The following is a 14077-nucleotide window of genomic DNA, read 5'->3' on the forward strand; positions in this document are numbered from 1 at the left end:
ATAGTTTAGTGGTTAAGCAGAAGACCAATATGCTGAAACCTTGTGCAAAGGCCTGCGTTTGACTCTACACTAGGACATTTCCTGCATGTGTGCTCTGATGTCCTGTTCAAAATAAAAGTGAAAAAGGCCCAAAAATAAACCTGAGAAGATTAAAGGTGTCAAGATTAGCAGAGTTAAATTAGCATTTAAAGATGCGTTTGGGGGTCCTCGAATCTGTCCCAGCTGTCCTGATACAAAAGCATAAATGACATCTAAAGTGAAAACTACTATACAATGAATGACAGAGATATGTTTATTGACATATCCATCAGTGCGGATTCCAATGCAATTTAACCATGCAAATTATCCAAGACACGAGTAGATCATAGTTCCAGTGCTTTTTTTTTTAACTGAACAAAATGTTACACATAAAAAGACTGTGGAGGTATTCCATAATCCTTATGTCTCTCTCATATTATACACTGTGGGGGTGTTTGCATTAGCGGGACATTACCATGTTAGAGAAAATGACTTGCAATCAAGGACAATCATTGACAAGGGCTTGTTTTTAGATAAATCCTCCTCAAATTTATGATATGAACCAAGAACGGGGACTTTGTTTTTACACAAACTCTATTGCTATGTGTTCATAAAGAGGTAATCTAATATATATATATATAAATTTTTTATATATATTCAAACCAGACAAAGCAAGTTCTGATAAAACCACACACACGTGTGGCAAATTCTTAAAAAATAAATGATGGAAGAAATCAGATTTGTCTTGTTTCAACAAAAAAAGGAAAGAAAAACATATGGCAGTAAAATCAATATCCAAACGGTAAGGCACTAGGTGGGCCAAATGCTACACCTGTTTAGTCTTCTACAAATAATTTACAGTCAAGTCAAACAGTGCAGTTTTACATTTGTTAACTTAATGTTTTCCTTTTGAACCACTTATCTATGAATCAATGTAAGGCAATACATTACAAAGAAAAAATACACGGAATACACAAAAAGAAATATTACAGACAATGTACCAAATAAACAAAAAAGGTTTTAGGACTCCTATATGCCATTACAATGGAATTTTCCTTATGGCTTGGAGCAATAAAAATAATTATAATAAAAACAATGCATAGATTTAAATGATGATCTTGCATGCTCCTCACTCAATACTCAAAACATCTAATACTCATGTCCCAATACGTTGTCCCAAACCTGATATAACTGACTTGCAGAGTGATAAGAATAAAGGCAAAAAGGCCAGAGACGTTAGATGAAGGCATCAGTCATTTAAAAAAAACAACAACAACAAAACCAAAACAAAACAAAAGCATACTTGCATTAAAGCCCACGTTATCCGACAGGTGGGGGAAAGAAATTACTAAATAGATATCAATTTTCCGCCCCTGAGACACAACCTTTCGCCGCAGATCTGCAATCCCTGTATGACAGTACCTTAAACTGAACACATACATGCAGCAGTCCCAGCAAAACCCCCTTTTAACTTCCAGTTTCCTTTCCACCTCTCACATGATATGAAGCACAGGATGTCTACATGACAGGAGTCCCTCTCTCCCTCTGGTGTCCATCTTTAGTTCAAGACGTGTGCGCCATCTTCTGGTGAAAACGTAGAGCTGCAAGTTTGCTGAGTTGGTCAAGTGACTTCCTCCCCTTGTATCAGGCTTTTTTAATGTCCACGATGCCTTGTGTCTGAAGTGTGTTGCAATTTCTCCAGCGTTGGTTATTTGTCAATATACATATATTTTTTTTAGTTTTGTTTTTTTTGTTTTTTAATGAATTATCTATGCAATACAGTTTTTTTTTCCATTTTTGAGGATGAGCAAGGAAGGGAAAGTTTAGAGTCCAGAGAAAAATCCCAACGGTTCAGATGGTTAGCTGAAACAAGAACAGAGACAGGTGTCCAGTAAAAGAAAGGCCTTTTTTTTAAAAAAAAAAACAAAAAAAAAAACTTGGTTAGTAACCCAGTCTAACAACAGAAACAGAAAAGCTGGCTTACAGACACTATAACACCTTTTCATCATGTTTGATCAGTAATGTAAAAATCCTGAATATTGACCAGTCTAATGAGAGATGCCATGTAAGAATATGAAGTTAGTAACGGACCCCAACAACACATTAGTGCCAATTAGAAAATCCCAAGTGTAAACTGCACAGAGCCCAAGAGTCAACCAAGCAACCAGGAAGTGTCTCTTGAGTTTGAAACACCCAATAACACAATTAATAAATAGGCAAGTTTAAAATCATAGAGAAAAGTCTGTTTTTAAAAAACGCACACAGAAAAAAAAATAAAAACACTTTCTGAAGAAGTTCCTGTCAACAAGTGCTCGATGTTGTGTCTGCTGCTTGAAGGGTGGACTGCGCTCTGCTACAACACAGGAGACAAACAGCAGGTCACATGACTGACTTGACCACATCTCAGCCCACAAGATGGGTTTGAGGAGAGAGAGAGAGAGAGAGAGAGAGAGAGAGAGAGAGAGAGAGAGAGAGAGAAGGCTACTGACTGCAGCACACCCTGACTGACTGCCTGAAGAGAAAAAATACTCACGTTTTATCGTAGTTATCTAAAGTTATTTCACCATTAGTGAAAATATGTAAACGCAATCTGAGTTAATAAATAAGTACAAATAAGGTCTGACGAGATGGGTTTTACTTCAAAGTTGTCAAGTTACCTCAGCTTTCCCGTATTGCTTTTAGGGTTCTTGCGGAAGGATTGGTTGGGTCCAGAGCGAGTGGACATGGACCGCGGCGAGGCTCTTGTGAATGTCGACGGCGGGGTCTTGGGAATCTTCTTTCCGAGGTGGCCGATCCATTTCTTCTGCTCGTCTTGGGTCAGAGCCAGCAGCAGCATGTCCCGGGCAGAGGTCACGTCGTAGTTTACTGGACGGGATGACACAATCAAGCCTTAAAAACATGACCTCGAACTATCCAAGTCCTCCAAATGACTTTGTTTACACATTAGCAGATGTGTGGTACAAAACCTGATCGTGCCAGTGGTTTCACACTATTTCACTGATGAACAAGTGGCAGTGATGTGCCAACGTAAGCTGAAATTTGCCAAGGGAGGACGAAACAAGGATGTAAACAACGCAGGATTTAAAATACTTTCTTTCAACAAAAAGGCCTCAAGGATATAAACAATGTTTATATGACTGATACTGAAATTAAACAACTTTATTTCTTTTAAACAAGAACTCCCTTGGAAACCTCTGAGTTTAGCTGCAACAATAACCAGTTTGTCCTGTTTACTTTGAGTATCCCAAAATGCTTCGTCAGTGAATTCCAACTTAGAGCCTGTACATAAACTAGAAAACACCTTCAAGGATTTATAGATACGGACTGTTTATTGTCTTAAAATGCTCGTGATACCAGCTTAGCCTGCAGAGATAAGAATTTGTGTTTTACCTTTGCAAGGAGCAATAACATCCTCCTTTTTGTCGAGGTGGTCCTTGTGGCACTTCACGTGGCAGCGGCGACACTCCAGGGCCGGAGGCGGCTTGAAGACGTGCCACAGAGGCTTGGCACAGGCCTCGCAGTTTGAAGGGAAGTGATATAACGTGGGGATGAACTCGTGGCCTTTGTGTGGGAGACAGTTGGTCTTGTCGCCCTGAGGGACTGTCTCTAGATCCGCCTCCTTCCTGCACTCTCCCTCATTAGCATACAAAATCTGAATAGTTAGAGAGAGACAGACGGGGCCTCATTTCTGTGGCTGAGCAGACTCTAATCATGACTGCATGGAAATGTGAACATAAAAATAAAACTGCACATTAAAAAAAAACAACAACAACAAAAAAAGCCTACCTGGAAAATCCTTGGAATCTCATCCGTCTCAGCTCGGTACACATCTCCTTGCGTGACTGGCCTCACATGAAACAGTTTGCTACACAAGAAGGTAAAAAAAAAGAAAAAAAAAGGAGAAATCCATCAACCTTTGGAACTTCTTTTCTTCTCTAAATTTTTCAAGAAGACCGAGCTAGCAAGGAGAAGACGCCACAAAGAAAAACACTTACTCGATATCCAGTACCATCGAGGGGTTGGACTGCTCCTTATCCTGCTCGTCATTGTAGAACAGAATCTTCTTACTGCTCACCACCACATACTGCAAATGTTGCAGAGACAAATGAGAGGGTTGGTGAAACCTCTTTCTGGATAACGAAAAATGTGAGCGAGCAAAGAAAACGTACGACACACACCTGCTTCTTCCATCCGTATCTTTTGATATTAGCACGATTAGGAATAGACAGCCAGCCCTCCAATCTGGACTCTGAAAAGCAGCAAAGAAAAACATGAAAAGAAAAATTCTGCACAAGCATTTACAGACACTAGGTGAAGGCCATGCAGCAAATCAGGTCCAAACTCAACTGGGGAGAAAAATAAAGAACAAGTCAATAAATAAATGAATAAATAAATAAAACGCTGGTGAACTCCTCGAAAGTTTGCCAGCGTTAAGGTTAAGTGCACTGGAGTAGGTGACAAGAGAAGACTGTAGCTATCCCAGGCTGCAACTTCACACACCCATGCAAGAAGAGAATATTAGTATGAGTAAGTCCTTCTTATAGCATGCTAAGAGAGCATGTAAGACTGCAAAGGTATGTTAAAAATCCTGATGTAGTATTTGTGCAGCTGGAATTCAATTAGCTTGATCACTCGCTCCTTTCACAGAAACAAATGTTTGTTATCTTTATTAAAAAATTAAATCATGAATGCAAGTGCATGCAGCTGAAACAACACAATCTAAATGGGTTCGGGGGGGGGGGGGACAAAAAAGGGGATTTGTGAGGTCGTGAGGGAGGTCTTCGTGTCCAAACGAGCAGCGATTTGTGGTGAGCATGCCGACATAGACACAAGGGTGCTGCGTGTTTGAAGAACACGTCTGTTCCAGTGTTTGGAGACATTTAAAAGGTGCTGAGAGTGACGCGGCAGACCTCACACCGGGTGTTGTGTCAGTAAACTTTGTTCTAATTTGGTTGCTTCACTGCTCAGGCCGGCCTCGTGACATTAAGCAAATTCAATGCCAGCGCTCGCTCTTAACATCCCGTCACTGTTAGTCATTACATTTTTTTTCCTCCTCTAGAGCTCATTCACTCCCCAACTCTGTCAGGCTTCTTTCAAAAGTGCTGTTGAATTCTCCCAGCAGATATGGCTGTCACACCTCTGGCAAAAGAATACTTGAGAAATTGGGTGGAGGGGAAAAAACAAAAAACTACAATACACACACATACAACAGCTGCAACACAGGCCGGGCAAAAAAGGGCTGATTCACCGAGTTACTCACAGAGGAAAAGGAATGGAAGTTACAAAGATAAGAAGAGCAAGGAGAACCAACTGGGCATGAGGGAAATAAAGAAGAGATTCATTTAACCACAGCTACCAAAAAACATGAAAACAGCCAGGACAACATATATTCATACACGTTAGATCTCATTTAAGATCATTTAAGAAGATGATGCATTAAAACGAGAATTAAGTGAGTCAGTACAGCTGCTTCCCTGCCTTCTAACACCTTAATGTGCCAAACTTAAACTGTTTGGAAAAAAAATCATTCACATGATGCTCTAAATACAGATTCAGATCTTTTGGCTCATTAATTAAAAACAACACATCTAGAAGAATAAAACCTGAAAGGGAGATTTATTTTAGAAGAGACAAAAGTCAAATGTGTCAAATAAACCAAAACAAAAATCATATTCAGAAGGTTATCCTTCAGGAATCGAGTCCTCGCGGTACCTACGCTAACTGACACAAACAAAGTAAATCAAGTTTTCAAGCAAGTAAAATCCCACACTGCATAACTTCGTCAATAGATCAAAGTTAACGAGTGTAGGTTTATTTTATTTTTAACTGTCACTGTGATCGATAAAGGCAACGGCAGCTGTGCCGGGCTGGGAACATACCTGCGATATTACTGTCCGTCTCGTCCGTCTGCAGGCTGGTGACGCTGGAGTTATCCATGCGCTGCTGCAGGTCATTCAGTTTCTCCCGGAGCTGCTCGATGTCGCTCTCCTTGCTGTCCAGCTGCATCTGCAGCTCGTTGCGATACGTGCTTTCCTCTGACAATTGCTGGTGGTAGGAAGGTCAAAGGTTAAAACCAAATAATACTCCAGATCATCATACTGGGCTGCAGCGCAACCAGATGTTCACGTACCGCCTGCATCTCGCTCAGCTCCTTCTGGTATTTGATAGCCATGTGGTTAAACTTTTCCTTCTCCTGATTAAGCTCCAGCTGAAGCTTGCGGTTTTCCTTCTCCTTTTTCCGCAGGTCAGCTGTGCTACCCTTCTTCTTCTGGTCCAGCTTCATGTCTTTACGATTCATGATCTCTGCCAGTTTGTTCACCGCCTGACGGATGGAAAAGACCGAACAGTTGAACACATCGGCCGCCTCTCTCCACTTGTTTACAGGAACAGTATGGAGTAACTTCTCGAAAAGGAAGAGGCTCTTTTACCTGAGTCTTCAGTGTGCGCTCTGTGTAGAGGACCTTTTCGTAGTTGGCCTTGATTGATTTTTCAATTTCTTCCTTCTGAGCTGTATATTCTGAAAGAGAAAAGGGGAATAAGCTTGTACCACGACATTAATTACAACGCGGAGATGTGCGCATCATGAAAAGCACAGTACCTTCATCCTGAATACGAAGCTTCTCACTTAACTCCGTCTTCTCTCTGCTGAGGTTCTCCACATCTTTGGTCAGAGTTTTACAGGATTCCTCAAGCTGTGCAAAAATATGAAGATGTTTATTTTCTCTACTTTAAGTTAACAGAATTAGAAACTGAGTAATGAATATGAGTGTGGGGATAAAGAAAATGCTGTCAGTGTGTGTTTGAAGGCTCACCCGTGCAATAGTAGCCTCTTTCTCCCCAATCTCCTGCTTATGCCTTGTCACTGCTTTCTTGTTCTCTTGGCTGAGCTCGAAATACTGCTCCTCCTGAAGCGCCCGAGCAAGCTGTTCTGACTCGGCCTTGGTCACTGTCAGATCCAGCTGTGCAGACAAGGAATCCCTGTGTGCAGGATAAAGGAAGTTTGATTTAAAAAAAGAAAAAACCTCATCACTTTAATTTTCCCCCCATCAAACAACAAAAGCTGAAAGAAATGAGGAATAGTTACAAAAGGTTAAAGGTTATTTAGATATATAAGAAGGCTGCAGTATGCATGAGGAGAACCGAGCCTCTTACCTTTCATTGCACAAATCCTGCACCTTCTTATTAGCCTCCTGTGTCTGCCGGTTCCTTTCCTCAATCTCCTCTTTTAGTTCTTTGACCTGAGTTTTGTAAAGCGTCTGAGGGAGAAAAAACGAGATTAGCTGGAGCTTTTCACATTAAATGAGCAGGACAGAGAAACTGCGACTTATACTTACAGAAAAATACTGTTCAGCCTCAAGCTGGTCCTGAAGTTCCCTCATCTGTCCCTCGTTGCCTCTGTATTGTCTGTTAGCATGTCAAAACAAATATGTTAGGTGTTTGATTTTTTTCTTTAGTAAATCCAACATGTATAATATTTTACACAGCAACCAACACACTTCAGCTAGGAAAAAAAAAAGAAAAAAAGAAACCCGACATCTTAATTCAGCCTAGTCAGCCGACGCAGTAGAACAAACTAGCCAGAGGATTAGCAATCAAGTAGATGGAGCTGGACTGAGAGTAAACGCTAATCCTGTGGTGTAAACACTGTAGCAGAACAGCTTTGGGAGTCACGCTCTAAGCTGGAATAACAGCACTTTTATGAAAATAGGAGGCAATTGTAGGGCAATTTACACCCTGACTTCCAAAGAGCATTACTGGCCAATGCAGCAGGAACAGAAAATAAGCCCTCCTGGCTGCAGCTACTGCCAGTTTGTTTCCAGGTTAAATTAACTGACACAATGGTGCAAATGACCCATTTCCAAACATGTATATAACATAATTAATCATCATAGCAACAATTACCGTTGTCTCCATTTTATCGCCATCATATTTGATAACGTTTAAGGCTCTATAACTAGTGAGCAGACAACATGGATAACATTTTAAGAGAAAAACAAACATTGAGTTTTCTAACTAAACAGTCCAACTTACTTGGACAGCTGTGCCAGCTGAAACTCCAGTGAGCGTTTACTCTCCAGTGATGTGTTGATCTCTTGTTTGAGCTGTTTCTCCGAACACCTAAGACGATCCATCTCCTGCATGCGGGTCTTCAGGTCGTTCTGAATCTGGATGCGTTTGCTTGACTCCTGCTCTACCTGAATCTGCAGATTCTTCACCTGGAGAAGAACGAGAGGGCGGGAAAGAATTTTAGGAATCACGGCGCTGAAAGAAATGAAACGACACACAAAACTCCATTGTGAGGACCGCTCAGTTACCTCATCCTCCAGCCGTTCCTTTTGCTTCATCAGCTGCTCCATTTTCTGCACCGACTGCTTAAGGTCAAACTCCAACATTGAGCACTGCTTCTCAACCTCCACCACCCGGCTCTCTGCCCTCATCCTTGCTCCCGTCTCCTCCGACATCTTCTGCTGAACAGCTGGAGGACATATTTGAAAAAGCAGTTAGTGTAATGGCTGTTTGGTTTTCGGGGATAACTACCATTTAACAACTCTTCAAGTTCACTTCAGATAATATATGCAGGAATGAGGGAACAGAAAGACGGCAACAGGTTTCAACTGGAGTCTGTTCAAAGCTCGAAGATTACATAGAGACATTTGATACAGAAAAGCTCATTTTAATTTTTTTCTTTTTTGTATGTATCACCAAGCTGAGCCATCTGGGTGAATCTTTCGCTGTATCATTCTATTGCAAAAAAAAACTGAATATGCAACAAGGCAATGTCCTAACACGCTCACTGCTCTGCACCATGAATTCCTCTCACCCAAACAGAACCTGGAGGTGACTTCTTATCAGATAGTAGAAAATAACCATGACGCAGAGAGAAAAGGTAATAATATTTGAGACAAATAGAACAGTCAAAGCAAAAAAAGAATCTTAATGATTTTAATTAGAGGGGAAAAAAAGACAGAAGAAGTGAAGCAGAGCATGATCGCACGTAGGACTGACATACCAGACATGGCAGCTGATTTGGCTTCTTCGATAGACTCGTATTTGTCAGTGAGCTGTGCCCGCGTCACCCTGTGCTCCGTCTGTTCCTGCTCCAGACGCTGCTGCAAGGTCTTCAGTTTGTAATTCAGGTCTATCTCCAAATTGTTCTTTTCCTGTGGAGAGGGAAAAACAACAAAAGAACACATTAAAAAAAAACAACAACTTGCACACATCTACAAACTGCATGCACAAATACCGCTCAGTGTGACATGCATACCTTCTCCAAATTATTGCTTCTTTCCTGGGCCTGTTTGCGTTCCGCTTCCATCTTGGACAGACTAAGCTTCAAGTTTTTGTTATCCTCTTGCAACCCCGACAATCTCGCTAAGAGTGAAAGATAAAGGCAGACAGTTAAGACATGAAGCTGGGTTTTTTCCTCTTTTTTTAAAAGCCTTTTAAAGTAATTATTTCACACTAATTCAATTCTACTTTGGGCTTTTAAATATGTATTTTAACTATATGGTAACACTTGCTTTTTCAGTTATCAATAATTGAAAGTGTAATCTGGTCGAGCTATCGCAGATTTCACTTGTTTTTGAAGTGATATATCAGTGTCACCTTGCAGCTCCCTGATCTCCTCTGAGTCCTGACTGTAGTTCCTCCGTTCAGAGTCCAGGGTGCTCTGTAGAAGCAGGAGCTCCTTCTCCAGCAGCGCCTTCTCTCCTTCTACTGCGCGGCTCCTCTCCTGCAGCTCACGGTTCAAATTCTCCAAATGTGTCATTGACTTGGTCATCTCCGTGTGGCTCTTCCTCAGTCTCCCCGCTGTGTCTGACTCTGCACGCAGCAAGTCATTGGCCTCTTCCAGCTGCCAATCCAAAATTAAATTTAAAGAAAAAATCCAACACAAAGAGGGGAAAAAATCATTTAATGTTTTGTCCTTCAGTTTCCAGAGTCTGCACGCATGTGTCTGCTGTATACCTGATTCTGAAGCTGGGCAATCTTGTCATTTGAGGCTTGCGAGTTCTGACTGATTTTCTTCATATCTTCCAACTGCTCCTTCAAATTTGACACTAAGGGGAAAAAAGGAAATAAAGAATAAGTAAAAAAAAAAAAAAACAGGATCAACATTTTTAAGCTCCTCTTTCCAATTACAGCAGATTACACCTTCAGCTGCTTAGCTCAAAGTTCATCTTTAGTTTCCCCAGCATAAATTATTTATGTCAGCAGCCTAGAGCCAACACACATCATTAACTTTATTATATGCACATTAGATAGTAATTGAAAAATAGCCATTGACACTACATAATAGCAGCTGCTTGCTTAGCTATGGGTGTGTTTATAAATGTAATGTGACATGACTGAGGTGCCTTTTAGTAATTCATTATTCAGTCATCATTTTATTCTGTAATTCATTATTTTCAGAGTGATCAGAGTAGGAGTGTCTGAGGCGGGGGAGGTTTGGCTTTCTTCATTTTTAGACTGTCTAAAAAACAATCAACTCTGGACAGTAAATTACTGCTGAAAGACTAAAAGAAAGTAGCACAAAGTATTTTCGTGACTTTTCTCTTTTTGCTTTTCTTCAAAAATACATTAAATTAAATAATTAAAAAAAACAAAAAGACCTGATAAGAGTATTTTCTAAATACCACACTGATAAGCAATGTGAGTAAAAGAAGAAGGGGCATTAAAATCTTACAGGGTACCCATGCATGAATAGAAAAGTCAGAAGCCCATGCGCAGAGAGCCAGCAGTGAGGAAGATGAAGACAGTACCAGGTTATCAGGTAATCCAGTCAGCACATCGGGCTTCATCTGATCAAATGTACATATATTTCATCTTACTACACGATTAAAATCATCTCCAACTTTGCTAGTGCTGGTACTTTAGAACTTCTTTCGAAATGGTGCTAGAAACATTCCTCTGAAGTTTTGCTCCATATTGATATGAAAGCATCACACAGTTGCTGCAAATTTGTCGCCTGGACATCCAAAATAAGAATCCTTCACTCATGTCACTTATAGCTGAATTTATTGGATCGAGTCCTCCTGACTGTGGAGGCCATTGGAGTACAGTGAACTTGCTGCCGTTCTTTTGCGGACCATTCTGTGAAACATCCCAGCTCATCTGGCACCAACAACCACGCCACCTTCAAAGTCACTTATATCACCTCTGTTTCCCATTCTGATGCCCAGCTTAAATTTTAGCAGGTCATCTTAACCATGTCTACCTGCCTTTGTGCACTGAGTTGCTGCCATGTGATTGATTAGATATTTGCATTAACAAGCAGCTGAACAGGTGTACCTAATTTAGTGACCAGTGCGTGTATTTTGCAAGAAGTCTAACTCATAACTTCAGCAGCATTTAATGAAGTTCACCTTCGTTTTCCAAATTGCGTCTCTTCTCTGCCTCCTGGTCGGCTTTTCTTTGGTACTCTGTGAATCTGTGCTGCTGCATAAGCTTGTCCTTCTCCAGCAGAGACAAGCTGGCCTCAGCGCTCTTCCTCAGGTTTGCCTAAAGCAAGGAACAAAAGAGCAGCTTTGATGTGGATGGGGAACAAGACCTAATCTAGCCACTGATCTGAAATAGTAGTATATTTAACTTCATAGCTTGCTAGCGACACCACACTATATTAGTGTGTGTACTGCAAAGCTGATAACAGGAATTTATAATGCGAGGAAGAAATATTTCAAAAAGGCATTTACCTCTTCATCCAGCTCTTTCATCATCTTTTCAATCTTGGTGTTTGATGTCCTAGGGGCAACATGAGGAAAAAATAAATAAATAAACACTCTGAATGTCTCTCACAGGGATGAAACAGTGAAGCTGAAGTCTGTAAAATCTTGTGAAAATTGTTTCATGGAAAACTCCAGTTTCCTCATAAAATCACAGCGGCACCAAGGGACACAGGACACCTTGGGACCATGTCGTTATTAAGTGTCATTCAAGCTTTTCCTGCTTATATATATCATGAATCCTCCCACGAAACAAAACTTTTTTTTAGAGTTTGCAACTCATCTATTCTCTTCTCATCAGGCTCAACGTTTTTGCAACATGTCTTTAGTCAGACTAACAGACTCATTTTCCCATCATGGATTAAGAAATTTAGATCTTCATTCTTTTCCTTCAAGCCAAGGATTTGTCTTAATCTGTATTTAGGAAAGTGGCTATGAACGTAAGACAAAGGTTTATTCCATACCTGCATTTCTGCTCCAACTCATCTTTCAGCTGCATTTCACTGTGCAGCTGCTCCTCTAGCTGGTAGATTCGTTTTTGCAGGTTCTCCAACTGAACAGAAACATTCCATTTCAACTGATCAGATAAGGTCGCAGACATTCAACGTGTCAAAGACCTTGTCTTGAAGACTTGTACTCACATGACTCTTATCTTCTTTTGTGGAACTGCTACGCTTGTCACTGCTCTTCGTGCCAGCGGACCTTCGCAAAAGGCTGGGGAGAAAAAGCGTTAACAGACAATGAATTGTTGATAAGTCTGTGACATTTACTCAAAAATTTGTTGTTGTTTGTTTTTCCACACTTGGAATGAAAGAAAGAAACGACACATCTGACAACAATGGCTACAGCATCCTTGATGCACAATTAAAAACTTGTAACGACATAATATAAATAGGTATAAATATAAAAATTCAAGAAAGATGAAGGAAAAAAAACAGAACACACACAGAGCACAGTTATTTCCCCCCCAGTCAAAAATACTGGTCGGGATTCCAGGATGTCTCAAATATACAGAGTCTGTTATTGTTGAGGAGTCAGTCTCTCCAGATGTAATGGATTTCCCCAGTTCTCCCATCCAAAGATCAAAGATGGGTAAAAATAAAATATTTTTTAACAATCAGGAAAATACCACAGTAAAGTTCTTTTCCATTTTGTGCATTATGTGGACAATTTAGTGGTACAAAGAACAAGTCTGGCAGACTTACTGTTGATTACTGTAATAGGTGAAGCCTACAAACGGGAGCTGGTTGCCCACAAAGGCCTTTGGTATGGGAAAGGTCTCCTCCTCTCCCCGATCCTCCTCGATGTCGTCAAAGTTACTGGTGTCGGTGTCACTGCTAAGTTCGGGGACTACAGGGGCGGCCGCTGCACACAGCAAAGGAGACAACAAAGGAAAGAAGAAGAAAAAAAACGCCACCAAATTTTATTATACATAAAAGCCTCCATGTGTTAGAGAGCAAAACAACAAACATTCAGAGCACATGTTTTAGAAAACACTCCTAAAAGTTTTGGGAGGTCTTTCACTACAGGGAATAACATAACACAATCCATAAAGTCAGTCAATGTCCTGATACCATTCAAGTTTTGTTTAATATTAATTAATAAACACCAGGGATGTCATGAAAACTGATATTTCAGAACAAGTCAAAGCCAACACTGTCATTACTTAGTAATAACATAAAATAGTTTGCAAATGCAGCAACAGGTGTTGTGTGGCTTATGGGAAATTTTATATGGCGGAAATGACGAAGATCATCATAACAGATGAACTACACATTGAATTTAAGTTATTAAATGTATAAGCCAAAACATTTATAACCTGAAATGATAGTTTCAGATTAGAAACACATAATGTTCACAAAGACTTGTCAGTCCTATTAATAGGACTGACAACCATATTTCTGGTATCCTATGGCTAGTACATACTGAAGCAAAGTAAGCCTATTTTTTAAGTGCAAAAGCTTAAAAACTAAAATGTTCATTTTTTAAAATAATACGTGCAAACTAAGTCATTTATACAAATTTCTTGGCTTCTTCTTATCACTGTGGTATATTATAAATATTTAAATTTGCTGTAATTATGATATAATTTTTTCCCCCTCCAGACTGACTTTTTTCTTTCTTTGGAAACCCTCTTAAAAACAAGGGAAAGCAGCCAGCTAGTAGAGCTGGTCAGCTCCTGATACACGAACGGGGTGGGGGTGGCGGTGGCAACAAAGTGCTGACTTCAGCCTAGTAAAGTATTAAATATAAAGCCAGTAAAGAACCGACTATAGCTAGTGGATTTAGCACTACATTTCTAATCTCTCTTTGCTCCAGTGTCAATCCCAGCGCATTAA

General features: G+C 40.3%; 1 protein-coding gene across 1 annotated transcript in view; it reads right to left on the reverse strand.

The window, feature by feature from the left end:
• Nucleotides 1-274: 274 nt before the first annotated feature.
• rock1 (Rho-associated, coiled-coil containing protein kinase 1) overlaps nucleotides 275-14077 on the reverse strand; it is a 30069-nt gene continuing 16266 nt past the window's right edge. The window contains 24 exon segments of the mRNA XM_003437854.5: nucleotides 275-1881; nucleotides 2676-2883; nucleotides 3409-3670; nucleotides 3805-3883; nucleotides 4014-4102; nucleotides 4197-4267; nucleotides 5898-6063; nucleotides 6149-6340; nucleotides 6447-6535; nucleotides 6617-6710; nucleotides 6831-6996; nucleotides 7171-7274; nucleotides 7353-7422; nucleotides 8050-8234; nucleotides 8334-8494; nucleotides 9029-9179; nucleotides 9284-9390; nucleotides 9625-9871; nucleotides 9985-10076; nucleotides 11382-11517; nucleotides 11709-11757; nucleotides 12203-12291; nucleotides 12380-12452; nucleotides 12944-13103. Of these exon segments, the coding sequence (XP_003437902.2) occupies nucleotides 1878-1881; nucleotides 2676-2883; nucleotides 3409-3670; nucleotides 3805-3883; nucleotides 4014-4102; nucleotides 4197-4267; nucleotides 5898-6063; nucleotides 6149-6340; nucleotides 6447-6535; nucleotides 6617-6710; nucleotides 6831-6996; nucleotides 7171-7274; nucleotides 7353-7422; nucleotides 8050-8234; nucleotides 8334-8494; nucleotides 9029-9179; nucleotides 9284-9390; nucleotides 9625-9871; nucleotides 9985-10076; nucleotides 11382-11517; nucleotides 11709-11757; nucleotides 12203-12291; nucleotides 12380-12452; nucleotides 12944-13103 (3044 nt within the window). The 3' untranslated portion in view covers nucleotides 275-1877.

This window comes from Oreochromis niloticus, linkage group LG18 (assembly GCF_001858045.2).
Source record: "Oreochromis niloticus isolate F11D_XX linkage group LG18, O_niloticus_UMD_NMBU, whole genome shotgun sequence".
Classification (NCBI taxonomy): Eukaryota; Metazoa; Chordata; class Actinopteri; order Cichliformes; family Cichlidae; genus Oreochromis; species Oreochromis niloticus.